The sequence below is a fragment of the Cydia fagiglandana genome, chromosome 5, assembly GCF_963556715.1.
Source record: "Cydia fagiglandana chromosome 5, ilCydFagi1.1, whole genome shotgun sequence".
Lineage (NCBI taxonomy): Eukaryota > Metazoa > Arthropoda > Insecta > Lepidoptera > Tortricidae > Cydia > Cydia fagiglandana.
The window spans coordinates 13,640,218-13,663,209 of NC_085936.1; the positions used below are offsets into that span (position 1 = coordinate 13,640,218).

Below are 22,992 nucleotides of genomic sequence, written 5' to 3' on the forward strand. Positions count from 1 at the left end.
ATATTTCGGGTGAAATGGTTCTCTTTCCACTCTTGGTTAACAATCTACTATTGACGCGACTTTATTATTAAGAGGATAAGAGCGTGTCAAGGTAATTTTGAACACATTGCCCACTTAGTAACTTCTGCTGCTGACTGTATGCTGACATTTTCCCTGTAATTCATATATCAAACGACTCTTTACAGGCTCCGTCACACAGGCGCGTTTTCACGGGCGCGCCGCTTTTACATATAAAACGCTCACGCCCCGCCAGGAAAACGCGCCTGTGTGACGGACTCGTATGATTTACCTGCTGCGCTGAAACATCCTGGAGTCCTATGCATATTTTTTATAACGTTACTCTCTACATTTAAACCTGAACCGAATTATAAAGGCAGGTAATGTTCCTCGAAGTCAATAACGTAGATTAACCTTGTAAACTTTCAATTAAGAGATAGGATGGAAGGTTTTGACTTGCGCCGGGCCACGTCCGGCCAGCTGCCCGACTGGTTTGTCCACTTGCGCAGGATTGATTTAACGTTAGCGCTCGATCCGAGGCTCGCGTCGCGTACTTCATTAACACTAACTATTTATCGGGGAATCATTGTGTTTAACTATTTTGTTGATACGATATCAAACTCCTACATGCACGGTATCAGATCAGAACGGTGGATCTGACATTTATTTTACACATAGGATTCGACCAAACCGTCAATGTTTCGTCAAATATAACCAACCGTTAAAGTATTATTATTACTTTCAAACGTATGTTATTATGTCTATAGACTATATCCCATTAGGATGCTATTTCGCAGCATCTCAATACCGCCGAAAACTTGGAATTATAAAAAAATGGATCATTCCAGGCAATAAAAAAAAACGCTCAACAAACACCTTAAAATAATCTAGATTAACTAGTCAAGTTTAATTTGTTTAAATTGCTGCTTTGACGGTAAATATAGAATTTTATTCACAACAAAGTAGTCTTATAATTTCTTAAAATCATCTTCATATTTTATATTTTTGTAACTCATGTCTACCTGCGCGCCTTAACAACTCATCATATTTTTGTACCGAATGGATTTTATTTTTAGTTTTATCATGGCAAGTGCTCGTCAAGTAGTGAGACGTCAATAAACGTATTCGATTTGCTGTTGCAAACAGGTTTCTGCAACTATGCATTCGCTTTATGTTTGTCTTATTAAGTTCAATATATGTATATTGGTAGAAATGATCGTCAATAAGGGCTGTAATCGCATCGAAATACGTGCCTATTTTAACAATGCATTTAACTCTATTTATGGATTAAGAATTTTAGGTAAAAACTTTAGTAGGTGTTACATGGACACCTACTACAAGTGAAATTATTCTAACATCACATATTTGACAGTTATGAATTCACCCTTAAGCCTACCTTGTAGGCCGCCTCGTAGAACGCGTCGTTGGGTAGGATTGTGTATGGGGGTTGCGGACTACGAGCCGTCCTACAAACGGCTAAACGGCTCGTAGTCCGCAACCCCGATACACAATCCTACCCAACGAGGCGGACTACGAGGCGGCCTACACGGTAGGAGTGTGAATGTGGGGCTTTATAGATATGATGCTAAAATCTACCGTTTAACTGGTAGCCTAAAAGTCATATATACATATAAGGGTCAATTTGAAACTATCAAATATGTGATGTTAGAATAATTTCACTGTAGGTGTAGGTACTCGGGACTAATAAACCCACTTCTTTGAAAAGAAGCATTTTGCTACTGCCCTTAGATTTGATGTTGATCTCTGCTATCCTAAAAGAAAAAGGTTTTTTAAACGGTATGCCAAAAATTATGAGAATGGTAATGGAATAGTGGTTGCTTACTTTAAAATTGTTGTTCAAATTAACCATTATTTATACTGAGATTTTTAAAGTTGTAATAACATAAATTATTATATTTTTTATTTTATTCAATAAGGATACCTATTCTTGTATCTTTAACAATAATGTGGTAGGTATGTTGGTCATCGTTATACATGCTACTGCTTACAGTGTCCGTTTTTCTTGAAGGTCTGTGCTATTTACAGTTTGAGAATTAGGTATATAGGCATTTTTGAATGTGTAAGTGTATAATATTATTGTATATGTGAAAGTGATTTAAAATAAAACACCATATTGCCTATTAAATGATTAGGTAATTATAATGTAATCAATATCTTGGGTTTTTTTTAGTTTTGCAAAGCTGTTATATAGGTAACTTGTCTCTCTTGTACTGATAAATAAGATTAATTACCAAATTGAAAGCAGTAAATTTGCCGATTTAACTCGTGGAGCACCCCAGAATTACAGTAGTATGGAACTCCCATACTAGTTACCAGCACACGTGTGACAGTAGGGCGCTCCACGGGTTAATACAGTTTTAGGGTGTGTAATTTGTGTAAGGGAATGGTACAAATAAATTATTAATAATTATTTTCTTAAGAAATTGATCAATTATCATTGGCTTGCCTTTTTCCCATCACTTGGAGTTGCCACAGCATGCCTTTTTCCCCATACCTCTCTCATGCATCATCTCATTATCAACAGGAAATGAATCAATACAATCGAAAAATGAGTATGAGTATAAAGTATATACAACCCAACTTGCATCTAAATAATTAAGTTAATCTAAATAAGTAAGTAAGAAAAAATGAACTTACCTTATATACAGGACTGATGTGCCACTCACTATTCTTCTCCAACCTAAAGGCACTATAATTGTTTGAGAAGATTCACTTTGCGCAGTTCTACTGCTAAGTTCTGAGGAGTCCGGCTGTGGAGCTGTTGATGGCAGCACCGCTAACACGAGCCCATCAGGTGTCCGCACCAACTGTGGGCCTTCACCCTCACTCACTCGGCTCACACCCACTTGCTGATTCAATATACTTATACTTTGATTCACTATTGACTGGTGAGATACACTTTGTTCTAAAAACTGATAGTTCACAAAACTCTTGTCCACTAATTCTCTGTCACTATTTCTTCCTTCACTATTCACATTCACCGAGCCACTCTCCGTGAACTGATTAAAACCATGCTGAACTACAATTGGTTGCAACGGCACAGCATTATCAGAAACCCCAGGAACAGGGCATCTGGTTTGATATGTTGCTAACTCCCCTGATTCTAATGGTACTCTTGAATTGTAACTTTCTACACCACAGACTTCTGAATTAATTGAACTATTACTACAGTCTCTTCGCACAACAATATTACTTTGTCTCTCAACTGACTTGTTCTCGTCAAGTTTTAAACTTTCTTTCATAAATTGTTGAGCGACAGGAAAGAAATCAGTTCTCTGGACCAAACTATCACCTGATCCATAAGAGTTAAGCTTGCCATCATTGTTCAAGGGCTTGTAGAAGATGGTGTTGGGCGGGTTTCGGTCCGCCGCGTCGCTCTGCGTTCTGAAGAGCGCGTTGCGGGGCAGCGCGACGGGCAGGTCGTGCGGGTAGAGCGGCGGCGGCTCGGCGGGCGCCGCGGCGCCGGGCTCTAGCTGGCGCGAGTCCGCCACGTACACCAGCACGCGCGGCGCGCCGGGCACGCCTCGCGCGGCCGCCGGAGTCGCGGGCTTGCTGGCCATCCCGCACGCACATCACACTCCGCGCGAGCCGGCTGCTCACTAGCTGAACGCTGGACGCGACCCTCCGGAGCGGGCGCCGCTCCGAGCATCGCTGTCGGGCCTCCGATCATCGCTCCGCGACCTCTCCGTGCCGCGGAGGCGCCGCACCATCCTCGACCGAACGTTTCGATTCGATTGTCATGAAGCGTATCTGTGATGTTTTTATGATGGTCTAAGCGAACGGTCCTAATATTTTTATGGGGGTGCCCCTATCGGCCCCATTGTAAAACCTAATAGACCCTCAGCAGAGATAATAAAATAGGTAGCACTTTTTACAACTGTTTCTCATTCATTAGTAAAACCATTGCCACACTATCCAAGGATGTAAAAAGGTCACACAATAAAAAGAGTTCGCTTCATAATCGAGCAACAAACTTATATGGCTTCCATAAACTTTGTTTTGATCTGTAACACTACACAAATTGACACCGTATAACTAATATTCGATCACTTAAAACATTTTGAAAACGATTTCATCACAAAACGACGATGCATTGAAATGAAGCACGGCGAATAACGAATGAAGAAACTCTAGCTCTATACTAGGAATATCTGTTGGCTGACTCTACATCTTTCTTGCATTAAAAATTAACTGGTAGAGTAAAAGAGATGCAACACTGATATAAATTGTCATCTGTCGGCCGCATTAAGAACTAAAATGTCTGCATATCACTTCCTGCTTTATCGACAATTTCAGTGGCGTCATCTGTTACGTTCGAGAAAAAACACTCTTGTCTATGGAACAGTTGTCAAAGCGGATTGTTCCAAATTTGAGCAATTTAAATAATTCAAAGAATATTTTTATTATTTATATACAAACGTGATATAATTTCAAATGCGTCGCGATGAGATATTTTTATTTATCAAGAGTTAATTAAAGTTTCCTAATTATGTGATAGAACCGAGCGGCTACCGCGAAAACCGAAATTCGCAAATTGCGGGGATCTTTCTCTTTTACTCCAATGAAGGCGTAATTAGAGTGACAGAGAAAAATCCCCGCAATTTGCGAACTTCGATTTTCGTGGTTATAGCCCAGAAATGCCTCTACAATGCTCTACAATATTTTAGAACAGTATTATTGCACGTATGCCACTGGTGATTATTTCAGAACGTTACCTTTATTTGTCACTGTCAACCAAAGATATTTTGTCAAGTGTCAGTTGAGTGTAAAAGTGTAATAATATTGAAATGAAATGAAATTCATGCAGCGTGCTTTCTTACATATTCGTTGACTGTGAATTCTGTGTAGTTAATTATACATTCCAAAAAGATGAAGAGGAATAAACCCCGTGGGAAGGTACAGATGAAGAAAATGCGGAGTAACAATGAAGATCCCAAAGAAGCAAAGTAAGTTACGAGAATCACTTATAGGTTACGTAGATTTTGTTGTTTCTGAGGGCAGTAAAACTAAAGTTTTGAAAAGTAATTTAATTATACTGGAGAATGTTAAGCCCAACTGTTTCTTGAAAACTTCTGTATCTGGCTATTGTAGTGTGCCATATTTCAAATACAAGAATGAAAACATACTTTTGATGCATTAATTATTGCTGAGGCCCCAAGCCTCCTGGCCATGTAACAACCGTTATTATTTCCTTACTTTACTTAAAAAATTGTACCTAACCTACTGTACAAATACCAATTTTATTTACAGGTTATCAAAGTTGCTCTTCCACAAATCAAAAAATATGTCAGAAAAACTGAAGTCTCAAGATGATTCAAACTCAGAGTTGGACCTGAAACCTGCATGGACTGATGATGATGACCAAAACCAGGTGGCTTCTAATCCCATGTTCAAAGGCAAAGCACAGTATGCTGACAAACTGAAACAAAAATTTGAGACAATGATGGGTACACCAAGTTGGGCCAAAATCAAACCAAAAACAGGTGATGAGGACACAGACAACATTTTAAACAGAGTTGGACATTTAGAGTCCAAAAAGAGGATGCAAGCTGGTACAGGGTTAAAACCAAAGGTTTTAGAATTCAGGCCAGCTCAAGATGCAAACACTGACACAATAAATGAAGGCACTAACATATATTGTGTTGAGTTTCATCCTAAACTAAGTGTTGCACTTGTGGGTGGCTCTGCGGGGGTTGTATCTTTGCTCTCTTTATCAGGTCAGCAAAATAAAAAACTACATAGTTTTGAGTTGAAACAATGGGAAATTCATAATGCTAAATTTACTCCCAGTGGCACTCATGCATTCATTACATCAACAAGCCGACATAGACAGTACTGTTACTATGATCTTATAAAAGCTGTGCCAGAAATTATTGACCTGCCAAATCTTGTAAGAAATACCAAGAATTTTGAGTTGTCCAGAGATGGAAAGTATATTGCCATTTGTGGTGGATTTGATGAAGTACTTATTTTCTCAGCAACATCCAGGGAGTTGATTAGAAGATTGAAAAATAATTCAGACATTGTTTCAATATGTTTCTCAGACACTAGTGACCAACTGTATTGTTATGGAGTTCAAGGTGAGGTAACAATGTGGGATTTATCTACATTTAGATCATACAGGAAATTCTATGATCAAGGATGTGTGAATGGTTCCATTATCACTACCAGTCCATGTGGGAGGCTGTTAGCCATGGGCAGTGGAGAAGGCATTGTGAATATCTATCAAACTTCAGCACTGAAGGAATCAACCACATATAACCCAGAGCCGTTTCATGTTGTCAGCAGTTTGTGCACCAAGATAACTGGTCTCCAATTTAATCCAACTACAGAGATAATGGCTATCATATCAAATGTTCTACCGAATGCTGCAAAACTTGTGCACATACCTTCATATAAGATTTTCCAGAACTTTCCCACTCAAGGAAATGATATTGGTCTGTTGAATTGTATTGGATTTTCACCTAACAGTGGTTACATGGGTGTTGGGAATGACAAGTCTCGTGCTCTACTGTACAGGCTTAAACATTATAAAAATTATTAGTTTTGTCAATATAATGTTTGTAAGCAAATAATGCACATTTGGTATTTTCTTCCCATTGCCTCATCCTTAACATGTTCCCTGACCATGTTAAAGGACTAACTAGAGATGCCACAAATAATGAATTTGGCCGAATACCGAATATTCGGCCCCACCTCTCGGCCGAGTACCAAATATTCGGCATGAAATGCGAACATTTTGAGTCACAATTATTAAAAAAACTGTTCACCAACAAATCACAATGTTTGCTAACATATATTTTTATGTTGAACAGAATCAATTAATGTAGTTAGAGTCAATCAAATCAGACCCATGATAAAAATAAAATATTCTGTAATCAACAAATGCTCAAAAACGTACCATGGTATTTAACTAACTTTCCAAAAATACATTATATACCTAGTTTTTGGTTTTTTTTTTGTGTAATGTTTTTTTTTAGGTAGGTGCAACAGGTATTCGGTATTCGGCAAAGTGGCCGAATACCGAATAGTTGCCGAATATTCGTGGCATCCCTAGACTAAACCTGTTATGTCCAAAAGGATGCCTTAAAGCACATGGGCATTGAAGTGAACTTCATTTTACGATTTTTGTCATTCATTTATCAACTATGTACTTATTTGTTTGTATAAAATCTTCGATCTCATCAAAAACATTCAAGTCTTGCAACGCAGTTGTACAGTCGACGTCAAAAATATGTTTACACTTTTCGCCTTATTACAAAGGAGTAAGGTTCTAAAGTGTAAACATATCTTCGACGTCGACTGTACCACAAACATTTTGAGATGTAATGTGAAACCAAGTTGGTTATTTTAGTCAGTGACAGGGTAACTGGTGAGATACTCTAGACTTCTCCAACTTCATTTGGCTTTTACTCCCTATTTATAGCTAAAGAAGTAAACATTTTTTCAAAGTACTTACCAAATTGTGAACTAAATCCGCATATAAAAATGCCAAGAGGCAGTAGGGTTGCTAGAAAGCATGACGTAAATAAAAAATATGTTTGAGACAAAAACTTTCTTATTATATTTGTATTACAGGAGTGTATCAATTGGCTATTTTGTTGAGATTAAACATCCAATACAGGTTTTTATGACTTAGTCAAACAAATAATTTAATTTGACGTTATAAAACTGTTGACAATGTTACGTTTTCGTGCTAAACATAAATTAAATATTTATGTATGTTAACAGTGGCGGGACTTCCATACAAGCCCAAAAGCCGGGCTTGCCCTAAGGCAACTAATTGCCTTACCGAAATTACGTAGTGATAAGATCAATAAAGATTATTTTGAAAATCGCGCGCCAAACGAACCCGTATTATTAAATTCAAGCCACAGCGGCCTCGAACCGCGGCACGAGCGTGTTGCAAAATTATGCCGCGGCGTGGCGCCTCGTCCGCGCGAACTAAATCAGGCGGAGGATGTTCTAGCTATCCTGCTCGAACTCGCACTCGTTGGCTTGCAACCGTGCTTGCTTTTTCGTCCCGCTCTGGGCACTATCAGCCTACAAACCGTCAAAGAACGATGTAACTATATGTTGGTATGTATAGCAATTTTATAAGACGATTTATGCTTGGATTTTGTGTGAAGTTAGCTGCATAAGTTCGCACAGCGCGCGTTCGCGTTTACTTCAAGTGTATTATTATTTAGTTGAGCCGAGTCAGTGGTCGAGTCGAAAGTAACGAAAGTTTGTTTAAGTGAATTTGATTAAATAGTGAATGTGAATTTGTTCATCGTTGTGGCGCTTAGTTTAATAAGTGTTAACAATGGATCAAGAAGTGGTTCCTTGTGACGGTTTGAAATGCGTCCACGTTTTAGTCAACCAAAACAAGGTAAAGTCTTTGACCTTTGTCGAAAAACGGGACCTAATTTCCGCGGCAAAACCAACACCCGACTTGTGTATTTCTCAGTCAAGTCAGTCGCGTAAGAGAAATTTCTGTAGGGCCGTCTACAAAACTCATTGGATTGTTGGTTGTTCCCATACAAATAAGATGTATTGCTGGTGTTGCATATTTTTTTCGAACGATATTAACGTTTGGAATACTTCTGGCTATAACGATTTAAATAATTTATCTGGAGCAATAAAGAGGCACATGAATTCCGGTAAACATATGTGTGCAGTGATTTCTTTTAGCAATTTTGGGAAACAAAGGATCGAGGCCTCTTTGTCGCGACAATTATCAGAAGAAATATCAAAACATAACATGCGTGTTGACAACAATCGTAGTGTTTTTCAGAGGTTAGTCGATATTGTGTGCCATTTAGCACAGCAAGAACTTCCTTTTAGAGGACACGATGAGTCAAACACTTCATTAAATAGGGGCAATTTTTTGGAACTTGTATCGTTGCTATCAAAATATGACGGCGTTCTAGAAAAACATGTTCAAAGCGACAAACCAAGCTCGAGCTATTTGTCTAACAAAATACAAAATGACATTATTCATTCCGTAGCAGACGTGCGCTATGATTAGCTCGCCTCGTCACGCTAGCAGATGCATTTGACCCCGAAGAGTGAAGATTGGACAGTTATTACGAAAACATATCTTTCGGCTTGCCCTACTCCAAAACCCTAGGCACGCTACTGTATGTTAATACTATGTCAGCTAGGAGCTTAAAATAAAAATAGTACGAACACAATTATCTAAAAAGAGAAAAGAAATAAAAATCACAGTGATGATTACTTCATAGTTAAGTTACAATTAACTAACGCTAATACAATCACCATAAAGCTAATGGACCTAACATCCCGCCTTAATTATGCTTTTATTACTAAATAAAATGTAAATAGGTAATTCATCTAGCAATAACAGCTATAGTATCGTCGATGTAATACATGAAATAAACTTTATTATTTCTTTCTTTCAACAAAATCGGTATATATATAAAAATCGCCACTCACATTAAATACAAAAAAAGGTTAAAATGTGCAAATTACAGTAGCTACGATAAGCTGAAGTAACGTTACATGCGATACCTACAATTAAATATAATCATAAAAGTCATATAGGATAAGGTCCATTGGCGTGGTTGGTACAACAGTACCTCGTAAACGATTACCCCCTTATTCATAAACTTTTACTAAAGTTAACAAGCCGGTAATAATCGTTTGTCCCTTTCCGACCTATTGGTATGATGGAAAGGGACAAACGATTATTATCGGCTTGTTAACTTTAGTAAAAGTTTATGAATAAGGGGGTTAGTCTTCTTTCCCTACGAGTTCCAACTGGGATCTCAAATTCACGCCTCAGTTAAAACTAGTGTCCGACCGAAGGTTCGGTTTCGGTTTCGGCCAAAATATCATGTTTCGGCTGTAGTTTCGGTTTCGGCCAAAATACGGCCGAACCTTTCGGCCGGGCCGAAACTTACGAAATGGTACTTCGGAATAAGACCAAACGTTGGGGAATAAGTGGGACAACAATTATTACCTACTATACATGTATAGGTACAGAAATTAATTGGTTTATTACAAAACACAATTCCACTAATGAGGCTGTCAATACCTATAACGGCTGTAACGCACACACTGTCTTATTGTTTCGGAGTGAATGAGTGATTTTACCTCAATTTACTATTGGTTTGTGTTCTACATGTCCTCTACTTCAGCTTAGCCTTTGGCCTCGCTGCGCCGTGCTCGGCCTGCGGTCTCGCTCTTTAATACAATGGACATTGGTTGGAGTCTGTGCTCAACTACTTATCCTGAAGCCTGAAGAATACTTATTTTTGAAGCAAGGCTTTGACTTCGCATGAAAGTTCCCCTCATTGGGGCACTTCGGACTTTTAGGCCCAGGTGAAGATTGGTACCCGGCCTTGCGATATTGTCAACAAAAAATTTCACGCTCGCGTTTTTGGTTGGTTTTTTGGTTGACCCTGTATCTACATGTTAACTTGACTGGTGAATGAATAGAGTTAGACCAAGAAAATTCTGCAATGATTTTGATAGCATACGCAGTGCAACTAGTGCAAATGTTATATATACGTCATAATTTCATAGAAGTTTTGACGTTTAAAATAACACTTGCACTGCGTGTGTTATCAAAATCGTTGCAGAATTATCTTGGTCTAACTCTAATAATTTTCTTAAAAAACTGTTTAAGTAACATAAATTTCAAGGATATTGGGTGTTGACAGCCCCATAATATGTGTATAAAAGGGGTTTTATTTCATTTTTTCAACGATTTTAACAAGTCTACAAAAGTTTCGGTTTCGGTCGAAACTAGAGCCAAAGCCGAACATTCGGTTTCGGCAAAAAACATGTTTCGGTCGGACACTAGTTAAAACTATAATCTTACGTTCACAATAACTAATTTATTGTTATAATATTTAGTTATCTTTTATCTAAAAGTCCTGCTGTCTGGCAGTTATAATAGAGGGCTAAAATATTGAAAATAGGGCTATCAAAACATGAGTTTTACTGAATTGGTTTTACCTACAAAGATTTAGAGTCCGTCTAATCTAACTTTGGCACCAACTTGAATATGACAAAGTGTGGGCATGACATGGCCTCTCTCATTGCAAATGTCATGCAGAGTTAGGTTAGTCTGACTTTCAATTATTATTAAAACAAAATATATGGGTGGTATAAATTGTGTGAACGATTTTTTAGCACTCTATTACAACTTATCTAGAGCCCAAGGCTTAGGCACTGGTCCCACCGCGAGCTAGTAAGCTATGAGCTATCGGCTATAAACACGAACAAAAGATAAGCACTCCCGTGTAAATAAAAGAGACACGGCGATATTTATAGTTACTCGCCCAGCGGTGAGCTATAAATATCGCCGTGTTTCTTTTATTTACACGGGAGTGCTTATCTTTTGTTCGTGTTTATAGCCGATAGCTCATAGCTTACTAGCCCGCAGTGGGACCATTGCCTTATGGTTGCGTTATAACATGGTAAACGAAAATAAAGCACGTCACATTCCGTCAAGGGTATTGGAAAGTGGCATACACTATGTTGTCGTCATCACGAATTAAACGCTGCCATGGGCTTACTGTAGAGTAACTATAGCGCTCGACGCATAGTCATTGTATAGAAAGAGCAGGTTTAAAACAATTAAAACCCGCCTCAGACATTATTAAATAAACGAGAATCGGCCGTGAAGAAGTCTTCTTTACTGAGGTACTTAATACTATATTTAAAAGAATATTAATACGGTTTTACTCACGGTTATAGTTATTGCGAATGGGTCTCAACTCTCGGTGCTCGAAAGTGGAAACGTATGTTCACTTTATGGAATTCACCAACTTGCGTCACTATAAGTAGGTATACATTATGCGAAAATGATTGTTTCAGGCTAATGGCTAGGAAATTACTGTAGAGCCGATGTTTTTAAAACGTGCAAAAAATGTTTTGTCTACCACTGACACAATAGTAACACAAAATCACCGCCAAAAACACGTTAGGCGCGTTTATTTTGTATTAGGAACAGCAATAAAAGTGTTAAAATTAAAAACAGCGAATGAACAGTTTTATTATACTCAAATCGTATAACGGCGTCGTGATCTCGTTTAAGTTAAATAACGTGTGAGGTTGGTTCCCCCCGGCCTCGGGATGGGGTAGGCTAGCCTAGCTGGTGGCGCACTGCACTCGGTTCATGCCGGGGTGGTCGTCGTCCTCGTCGTAGGCGGGGCCGGCGTGCGCGCGCCGCCGCCGCGACTCCTGCTCCGGGTCCAGGTCCACCAGGTGGCACTCCTCGGCCAGCTCGGGGATGTCCACCTGCAACGACCATGTCAAGGTTACTTTTTGACTCTGAACCGGTTGTTTGGAACCACGAGTTTGAATACCGGGTCTGCGTTAAGGTGTCATTCTATGGAACATGCTAACTATGTAAAATTCATAATTCAGGGACAATTTCAATATGGCTGTTTGTTTACATAGTTAGCAAGTTTCGTAGAATGTCACTTTAGTAAACTTTCGTCATTTTAAATTGTATGTCGCGATCAGCCTAAATTCCGTCAAACTATTTATACGTTTTTAGTTTTTTATATTGATTTGACGGAGTTTAGCCGCAGGCACAAATTCGAAGAATTAACACTTAAATAACTTTTCAAGACCATTATACCTATATGTATGTTACCTTACTGACTACATAAGCTTCCTAGCCCACAAATATCTACAAAGTACGCTCGGCCGTAGTAGATCCATACTTAAATTGAAAACCTCTATCAACCTAGTTTCGTAAGGAGAGCCTCATGATGAATTAAAAATAACCACCTATGTATCCTAAAAACATCTCAAATAATTTAATGAATAACTAAATTACAAGAAAAAGCGATTACATAGATAAATCCGTTTAAAAATAATTGAGAACTTTAATATTTTGTTTGTACCTATGCATGCACAAACAACATCTCACCCTAAATTAATTTTGTCTAAATTACTTTACCCCATAAATATCTATTTTCGATACTATCTATTGATTCTGTTCCGTCGAGTATAAATATATCGTATTACTATTGCGTTTGCGGATATTTTCTTGTTTTTCTAATGGTCCAGCACGTTTTCATAACAAACAAGGGGCGTGGGTGTCGCGACCTTCGTTGCGTTATTAATAAAAACATAACACACAAACCTATACCTATGAGACAGGAAATAACACCTGTAAAGTGCCGAACAGATATCTTATTTAAATATACTCTTCAAGGGATCACGGTCACATATTGAGATACCCTCCTCCAATTGAGGGGGGATTTAAATCTCGAGGCAGACATGTAGGGTTGGAGCCGGTGTGGCTTTATTTGACGTTCATAAGCGCATTGTAGCCTACTTGAATAATAAACTATCTTTATTGAACGTTCATAAGCGGATTTTAATATGCTTACTTGAATAATAAAGTATCTGTATCTTCGTCTCTTTATTTCAAAAGCTAAGCGCTTATCATTAAAGAAATGGCACAGTTTGCTCGGCTTCCCTACTTTTTGCTCTACATGTGATGTTGTTGTCATGTCGTAATATGTACTATCATGATGGACTAATATTCGTATGGGGGCGACACGTCCGCGTGGCTATGTCCTCTAAATTCCGCAGTCTCGTCACAACAAACGTCATTAACCCAAGTTTAGCGGCCAATGATTAAGTGCTAATTTAAGAAATACAACTCATAGCTGCTTACATAACGTAACAAGTCTAGAAGTTGCATAAAAACGGTAAACAATACTATCATACTGCCCTACTAAGCCGAATATTGCTATTCTTCCTCGCGTTATCCCGGCATTTCGCCACGGCTCATGAGAGCCTGGGGTCCGCTTGTCAACTAATCCGATGATTTGACGTAGGCAACTAGTTTTTACGAAAGCGACTGCCATCTGACCTTCCAACCCAGAGGGTAAACTAGGCCTTATTGGGACTAGTCCGGTTTCCTCACGATGTTTTCCTTCACCGAAAAGCGACTGGTAAATATCAAATGATATTTCGTACATAAGTTCCGAAAAACTCATTGGTAAGATAGCGCTATTCGGCTTAGGATCAGCTTTCAATGTAACCGACAAATGGGTACATATTTTGCCTGTAATTGTTACGAATATGACAATAATGTTAGCACGGTGCGGCCTTGCCGGTGACTTGCCTATTAATCAACTGCTGAAGTACTGATTGACACTAAAGATGGCGCAATACATTGTAAATCTACGTGTATGAGATTAATTTGCATGTTTAAATCACGATTTATAAATACGTAAATCCGATTCATACCTATTCATTTGCAAGGTGACTTATATGCAATATTTTAACTCTCTTAAGAATTTAAGTAAAAAGAACTGCATTAAAATTTACTATTATTTAGTAAGGTGTATTTGGATAATTCCAAACACTTCAAACTGTCGGGTATTTTTGTAAGCCACCTACTCATTACCTCATATAAATAATAATTGTATTTTAATATAATTAATAATAATTGATTTAATTTAATTAATAATAATTGTATTTTATTATGTAATTAGTTTTAAATGTTTATAATCACATATGGATTATTTCTGGAATAAAATTTCATTCATTCATTCATATAAAATAAATTTTAAAACCCACTAGAATACGTAACCCATTTAAAAATATGTTACGGTGTCTCGCCTCAGCTCTTATGAACCTACCTATAGAATATTTTTACAATCATCGAATTTAAATTGTTGTGAGACATAATAATATTGAATTTTTTTTTTTCATATCGCGCGAGTGACTCAAAAGTGAGTCTAAACCGTAAAATTATTCAATATTTTTCCAATTTGTATGAAAGTAAATGGAGACTTACCACTGGTCTGGGCGGCAGGCAGTTCTCTAGCGCGGGAATGACTTCGGGGGGAATGTTGCTCGGGAAGTTAACTAGGAACTGGATGATGAGCTGGCCCTTGTCGAACGGGTTTTTGTACATCGGCATGCCTATAATTAAAAACAAAATAATGAAGTTCATATGTTGTTATAGAAAGCATTTCGACAAAGACAGGGTGTTTTCATGGTATTTTTTCTTCGATTTATTAGCTGACCTGGCATTTAACACTTTCCCTTTCTTACAAATACATAAGTCAAAATGACAGTAAGGACAAACGAATTGTAGCTGATTAAGGTTTGTAGTGCGTTTATGAATAAGGGGGTTAATGTCCAGATCTGCCGATTGTGCCTCTTTAGTACTTAGTGAATGTGGAAGCGATCCACATATTTTTTCGCACCAAGTTCCGCGATTTTTTGTCTCGTGTCAATGTTATTTCACCTGTCCGATTTCTTGGTCCAGTGTGCTAAATGAGAGAATACCACCCAAAGAGAGTGAATACTATACTATCACCACCTTCTCAATTGTTCGGGATTTGTGTTTGTAGCGGCTTCTGCTCATGATTACCGTACTAAGTATTGCAGTGGGCTTAAAAACTCTCCTACTCACCTTCATTCAGCACACACTTGACCTCGCCATGCTTAGTGACCTCCCCAGGCATGACCGTTATCACAATGTCTCTGTCGTCCAGGGTCCGGATGACCTTCTGGAAGCCGCACAGCGCTTCCACCAGCTCGATGTTGAGGCGGAGGATGAGATCGTTGCCGGAGCGTTTGAACACCTAGAGTTAAAGAAGGTTAAGGTTTTTTTCTTTGATACGATGGATCCGAAAAGGCTACGTTAAAATAGGCTCTAATAATAAACCGGCCGCGGTTACAGCCAATAAGCAACCTTCATCCATTACGGCAAGGTTCATAATTACGCGCTGCACACTATAGGCGTGGCATTAATGGTGGACAAAAACAACACACTAAAGACTAAATTAAATAAAAAGCAAAACAGCACAATTAAAATGTTGTATTTGTACATTACTCCAATTTTATTGTTAAAATGTGTCATGTCATGAGCTAGAACCTTGATAACACTTAACCACAAAGTACCTACTGGGAATACTGGGATTACTAGAATATTATAAGATTTATAAGACAAAAACTTGGCATTAGCGAAATAGTACAATAGAGTTGTTTCCAATAGTTGAATTAACTAGCTTCTTACAACCTCCTCCATCATCCTCGAAACGTCCGTGGTCCTTAATTTATACGCGATCAAATTCCGTGTTAATGAATTATAAAAAAAAATCTGTTAACCAGTAAATGTAACTTACTTCATGTTCCTTTTCATCTAACACGATAATAAGGTCGCCGGCCTCCAGCTCTGGTTCCTGGTCGCCTTCCCCGCTGAACACGATCTTCTGTCCGTCCGTCATGCCCTTGTCCACGTGCACCTCCAGGATTTTGCGGTCCCGCACGGTCTTGCGGCCCTGACAGAAGAATAAATAGTTTGAGACAATGTGTATGAATGAATACAAACTAGACACCGCGTGGTTAAAAACCCAGGGTATTATGGTTAAGATATTTAACTTGTAATGTTGATGTTTCTTTAGCTTTTGAGGTGTGCAACTGGGCATGACAAGCGTAAATACATGTTAGAGTTAGACCAAGTCTGCAGCGATTTTGATAGCCCATGCATGCAGTGCAAGTTTTATTTATATGACATAATTTCAAAGAGGCTTTTAAAATATTCAACATTCTTGAACCCAATAATTGTATATATTTTGAATTTACTGCATCTTGTAGTTGAGATCTGTGTGATGATTATTCAATTGGCAATATAAAATATGGTATGCAATTTTCTATACAGCAACATTCTTGGCTATGCTCCATTCATTTCTAACAGCTTGAATATACATAGCTATTGTTGCCATGTATGCCAATTAGGCTAATTGATAATTATTACCTTTGCGATGTAATTGGAATAGTGCAGGGGTTAATAAACACCGCCCCTTACCTAATAAACATATCCAATTCTTCACCACATAAAGCAACATTTTAAATTTTTGCGTGTCCTTTAACTGCTGTAAAATTCTACTGCAATAATTCTTCTCAAAAATTTGTCTTGAAATAGTGCTAAGAAAAGGAAGAAGTTAATTTACCTGGCAAACCTTGCAGCGGTCTTTAGGGTCGATGATCTCCCGCTGCCCGCGGCACTCGCTGCACACCGTCTGGATCTGCTGGATCATGCCCGGAGCCAGCTGCTGGATCTGGACCTGCATGCCGGAGCCGCGGCATGTTGGGCATGTTTGGACCGCACCCTAGACAATAGCAACATTGTAACACACATGTTAAGGTTAAATCATTTCTTTATTCCAGTAGGCCTAGCAATAATCTATTTTGAATGTGACGCCTAAATCTAACTAGGTGAGATTGTTCATCAAACCACATAAAAATGAAATACCTATCATAATTTTGATAAGGATGATCGCTGAACTACCAAGTACCAACACCAACTAACTCCGACTCCAGGGAATCGGGCTGAATGAACGCGATTCGCGCCTGCTTCCGGCCAGGTGTCCCTACACTACATCTACATCTACAACTTCAACTACATAGAAAATTGACGCTTGTACATGAAGGTCTGCTGCAATAACAAGAACACAAAGCTGAGAATTACACAACTTCTCAATCTTCCCATTCAACATAATTTTGCACACATTTTTTTTTTAATTATAATCACGGTTTTGGCGCAATCAGCAATAATCAGCGTAATCAGCTGGAGTTGCAGGCGTCCATACGCTACGGTGACTGCTTACCTGATGGTACGGGCCGTATGCTTGTTTGTCACTGATGTGGTATAAAAAAAATAAGCATTTAAGATTTAATGGAATAATCATTTTACCTTTTTCCCACCACGGCCCTCGCACTTCTCACAGATGACATTCTTCTGCAGCGCCAGCTTCCTAACAGCACCCCGGTACAGCTCCTCCAGGGTGACGGACAGCTGGTGGATGACGTCCTTGCCCTTCCGCTCGCGCCCGCGGCCGCGGCCGCGGCCGCCGCTGAAGCCCCCGCCGAAGAACATGTCGAACAGGTCCATGGGGGAAGAGAAGCCGCCGCCACCACCGCCGCCTTCTTTTAGGGCTTGTTCGCCACCTATATAAGATTATTGATATGACTAACTTTATTTTTTGGAAATCTTTTCTACAAGCAAATCCTATGTGGGTACAATTAAGGCCGAGCTACACCGTTTGAGTCACTTGCGTGTGCAGCACGTGTACGTCGACGAACTTAAGCCTAGACGTGCGAACCACCCGTCATACCGGGTGACGTGCACGTCACGCAGCGCATGCCACACAGTGTGCTGTACATATATGTCACAATGCAGCTCAGTCGTGCGTGCAGTAAAATAAAATACTCCTGCGACAGTACATCATGTTATTATTACTGCCGTTGCAAAATCTGCATGCTGTTTGAACAATTATACACAATGACATGATGTGAATGATCTCAAATGAACTGATAACTAGTCAAAACTGTGTGTCATCTCTTATGAGTTATGAGGATTCGTATTCTACAACGTAGCAGAACGCGCACGTGCACGTCCTACGGACACGCATCCAGTGTGGCCAGGCCTTTAATAAAACACATTGCCCCTGGCATTAGAGTTGCAAATTATCCAAACATTACAGAAATATAACTGTACGCACCTTGGTCATAAATTCTCCTCTTGTCTGGATTGGAGAGCACCTCATAAGCCTGGGAGATCTGCTTGAATCTCTCCCCTTCATTGGGATTCTTGTCTGGGTGGTATTTGAGTGCTAATTTTCTATACGCCTTCTTAAGCTCATCTGTCGTACAATTGGGTTTCACTCCAAGGATGTCATAAAATGTTGTTTCCTTAACCATTTTTTAATCTGAAATCATATTAGTAAAAGAGTTTTGCAAATAGTGCCATACATAAACATACAAGTTGGGAAGTTTCAAATCAAGCTTTATTTTTTTCTTAATCATTTTAATTGTTTTGTTCTAAAATTCTAAAAATTAAGAACTAAAAAAGCAAAATGTGGAAAATAATAAAATAGGTAAAGTCTATCCCGTAAACATCTAAAAATAAAGTAACCAAAAAATTCACTTGTTTGTTTGACCAATGAGCTGAAACATAACTGTATTTATAGAATTATATCATTGAATATCCCATGATGACACAACCCACCATGTTTTCTTGTTGTTTATCGGATCCAAATGGATTACACTAGGGTAGGGTTGCCATAAGTGTGGGGGCTCAGACCGGGACATTTGAAGAAAACCGGCCAAGTGCGAGTCGGACTCGCCTTCCAAGGGTTCTGTACATTACACAATTTTCAACAATGTATATTTTGATGTGAAACGTGAGTGAAATGTTTAAAAAAGACCCGTAAGGGACGATCAAAAACTAAGTAATAAGTCCGACGCACGCTTGACTGCATATTTCTAATAGGTTTTTCTGTCATCTATAGGTAAGGAACTATTTAGTTTTTTTTTTTTAATTTTAGAAGTTTCGGAGATAAAGAGGGGAAGTGGTCATTTTTTGTCTAATTACTTAAATTACTTCTAAACTATTAATCTTAAAATTATTAATAAAATATATTTGAGATTCCCACAGCTCTATCACTTGATATATAACACCATATAGTTTGCAAAACTTTGTTTATTAACTGTCTCATTTACCCCCCAATAAGTGCCCCCTATGTTTATAATTCATTTTATTTACGTTACATGTCCGTCTCCGGGTTATAGATTGACATAATATATGTGTACCAAATTTTCACTTAACTGTCACAAATAATGTAGGTACGTAAATGAGAACGCGAGCGAAGCGAGCGCGAAATTTTTTCGAGATAATAGTAGGTAGATTTTTAGGATTTCGTACTTCAAAAGGAAAAAAACGGAGCCCATATAGGATCACTTTGTTGACCGTCCGGCCGTCTGTCTGTCTCAATGCCCCCTACCAAATAACTATGATTTAGAAACCGGGACAATTTGCTTATGGGCCGGGACACCGGGACATCATGCTTCAAACCAGGACATGTCCCGGCGTACCGGGACGTATGGCAACCCTACACTAGGGTGACTGCTATAGTTATTGGCCAGTATATAGTAATTGGCCCTCTTAGTAATAAGGTTTCAATTGGCTTGTTTCTTTTTGATTTGTAAGGAGTGGGCAATTACTATAGCAGTCACCCTATACATATTTAGATATTATAATCAATGGCATCAATGCGGATTCTTGCAGCTTGAATATTTGAGGAGTATATTTGTTATGTTTTCAACCAATAGGTTTTTATTATTGGTTCTCAAAACAGCAATGTTGCCATAAAGATCATTCATTTCTTGCCTACTAGAAACCAACTTTATCAACAGCCCACAACATTGTGGTATTGGCTAAAATTAACCTCAAATATTTAGCACCTACTGCTTCCAATGTAGCTAGGTTATACAAAGAAAACCTAGAAAGTTTATCAATATTTAACTAGCCAGAGGTTTAGCCTTATTCAAGCTGTTATACCTACTTATACCAGTGCAAGCCATAAAGCTCGAGATGCATAAAACTTGCGAGTTGTATTTGAAGAAAATATATTAAACAACCAGATAATACATACTTAGGTATCTACATGCCCTAATGACACATATACAATCAGCTGATTGCTAAAGATTTACGCTCACAGTACAACTCAATCTCGTTAGAACACGGAATGACTGTACGGTTACTATACTTTTCTAGAATTCATTTCCTTTCTCCAGCTATTCATCTATTGTTACGCATGTTCAGATTTTGGTTTTAGAATTAGATACATCGAATACCTACTTAATCTAAATAATAGTACGAAATAGACAACCACCACTATTTTAGAAACGTGGTTTAGATTATACTTTAGTAAGTTACGAATATTGATTAGTTACTGTGGTGGAAAAGAAAATAGCCCGACATTACAACCATCGAAAAAGTTCCATCGATACAATCCAGAAAATTATGGCGGAGAATAAACTTACCTTAATTTAACAATTCCAAGTCTAGATTTTAACAAAGATAATAACGATACGCTACTTGCACTGCACTGTGTAAACTTCCAGAAAACGAATCACGAGCGAGCACACCACACACTGTCTCAGTTCCACAGCAACGTAAAACGTAGTGATTATATGCTCAGTGTTCCACAGAATACGGTTTGACACCAGTCTGACGCAGTCGAAGTTCAAAAATGACGTAAAATATGCGGAACACTTTATTAAAACCTCGGTACATACATGAGACGAACGCAAAACGTGGTTTCGAGAAAATTCTTGAATACAACGATAAGCAAATAAAATTACAAAAACGTGATTTCAAATACTAACTTAACATGCTATCTCTTTTACTCCTATATCTTAGTTGATAGACACTAGCGCTTAGGGTGACAAGGATTCGTTTAGACACATTTACTCTAAAATTGGTAGGGTTATAGACTGAATACCAAAGCTATTCAAGACATAAGTTTAAACTCCCTTTTATCTGAATAAAATCCGATTCTCAAAATGCGTGCATAAAGACCTCTACTTAAGTAGCTAACACACTATCGCACCGCACCAAGGTCATTGAGGGAAGCACCCATAAGTAAGAGGAAGAAAGCGATATCTCTTTCTCCCTCTTACTTATGGGTACGTCCCTCAATGACCTTGGTGCGGTGCGATAGTGTGTTAGCTACTTTACATTTACATTGCATTGCAACTACTCGCACCAAGGGCCCAACGTTTTCTGTTCTCTTTCACGACGCAGCAACTAGTATCATTTCTCTCTCCTCGCTCTTTTAAAATGCCGTTTGTCAAAAAAGGACAACCATACTGTTGACAAGGTGGACTTCAAATCAAGTGTTGCCTTTCTTGATGCGCCCAGGCTATGTATGTGTGCGTAAAAGCGTATATGTGTGCTCTTTTAGGGATGTGAAAAGTCGATTTTAATCATGTTATATATCGATATACGCTACACAGCGGAACGAAATAGCGATTAATTGAAGCTTCAATATCTTCGTTAAACATAAATATAATTGAAATGCTAATGGATAATGAATATATTATAATATAATAATATAATTCCATTATTGCGGAACACCTATTTTAGGAGGTATTTATGTATTTTAATTAAATATCTGAACTTTCCCTTGGTTCCCTGCTGGGGCGTGACTATAAAATTGTGATCTGATAACCACAATAAAGAATAAAAGCGTTTTTGGTCATTTTAGGGATCGTTAAGCCTTTGAAGTAAAATTAAAATTGCAAGAAATGTCGATAGTTTATCGATATGACTTTATCGACATGGCTACAGCAACGTGGGCCTCATTGTTAATCGTACACTAAACAAAAGTGGCAACAGTGACACCTCGCTGAGACACCGTCTTTATATATTTATAAGTCCATAACTCGCACTACTCGCATGAGATTTTAGCCTGGCCATACATGCACGGAATTTTCCGTATGGAGTGACATGTGCAAGCGAGACAGCGTCATGCCTATGTAGAGCGACGTCCCTTTCACACCTATCATTCCGTATATGGAAGGTAGAGATGAGGAAAACAATCTTCATGTATTAAAAAGTGTCCCTCAAAAACATTAAATAGGCCGCGCCGCGGCGCCACTGTGCATCGCGAACCAATTTTTGACGGTCTTTTAGCCTTGTCGGTAGTGACCCCGCTTATGAAGCAGGAGGTCGCGGGTTCGAATCCCGATAAGAGTATTTATTAGCTTTTTATTATTTGTATTTGTAGGTATTTAATACCAATATATAAATTAATATTGATATACATATGTAAGTTGAAAAAGATAGAGAACAGAAATTGTGATGACCAGCATCACTGGAGGAGGCCTTCACCCTCACAGGAGGGGTTGTTGCAGAATAAATTACACGAAAAAAATATAATTACTTACTACTTATTACATAACCAAGCATAATAGAACATTGATTTGAGGAATATTAAATATTATTGTAATACTAAACCTAATGTAAATTTAAGTTTATAATATTGTGTTTGTTTTACCGGCGAGAAATAAAAGGCTCTTTTTTGTTTTTCGTTTTTAATATTAATATAAAAGTAAAATATAAAAACACAAAACAAAAAAAAACACTCGAACACATTTTTATATATGTATAATGTAGTGGCGGATTTGCAGTCT

The 22,992-nt window shown here is 38.3% G+C and overlaps 3 protein-coding genes across 6 annotated transcripts in view; 1 reads left to right on the plus strand and 2 right to left on the minus strand.

Annotated features, from left to right (window-relative positions):
* The window catches only part of LOC134664535 (uncharacterized), an 86,393-nt gene extending 82,202 nt beyond the window's left edge, over positions 1–4,191 (minus strand). For 2 of the 4 annotated variants that reach the window (XM_063521228.1, XM_063521227.1), the window contains exon 1: positions 2,656–4,191. In XM_063521228.1, coding sequence (XP_063377298.1) covers positions 2,656–3,578 — 923 coding nt within the window. In that variant the 5' untranslated portion in view covers positions 3,579–4,191. The remainder of the gene's footprint in view (positions 1–2,655) is intronic. The other 2 variants (XM_063521230.1, XM_063521231.1) reach the window with 2 other exon arrangements.
* A 606-nt stretch (positions 4,192–4,797) lies between these two features.
* Positions 4,798–6,579, plus strand: LOC134664514 (U3 small nucleolar RNA-associated protein 18 homolog). Its single transcript, XM_063521196.1, has 2 exons — positions 4,798–4,964; positions 5,269–6,579. Exons 1-2 carry the CDS (start codon positions 4,888–4,890, stop codon positions 6,560–6,562), a joined length of 1,371 nt encoding a protein of 456 aa, XP_063377266.1. The 5' UTR covers positions 4,798–4,887; the 3' UTR covers positions 6,563–6,579.
* A 4,778-nt stretch (positions 6,580–11,357) lies between these two features.
* Positions 11,358–21,022, minus strand: LOC134664515 (dnaJ homolog subfamily A member 1). Its single transcript, XM_063521198.1, has 9 exons — positions 20,998–21,022; positions 20,839–20,957; positions 18,516–18,722; positions 17,708–17,961; positions 16,965–17,123; positions 16,137–16,292; positions 15,422–15,593; positions 14,798–14,925; positions 11,358–12,270 (listed from the first exon to the last, which is right to left on the minus strand). The coding sequence occupies exons 3-9, from the start codon at positions 18,712–18,714 to the stop codon at positions 12,121–12,123; spliced, it is 1,218 nt and encodes a 405-aa protein (XP_063377268.1). The 5' UTR covers positions 18,715–18,722; positions 20,839–20,957; positions 20,998–21,022; the 3' UTR covers positions 11,358–12,120.
* Positions 21,023–22,992: the final 1,970 nt, after the last annotated feature.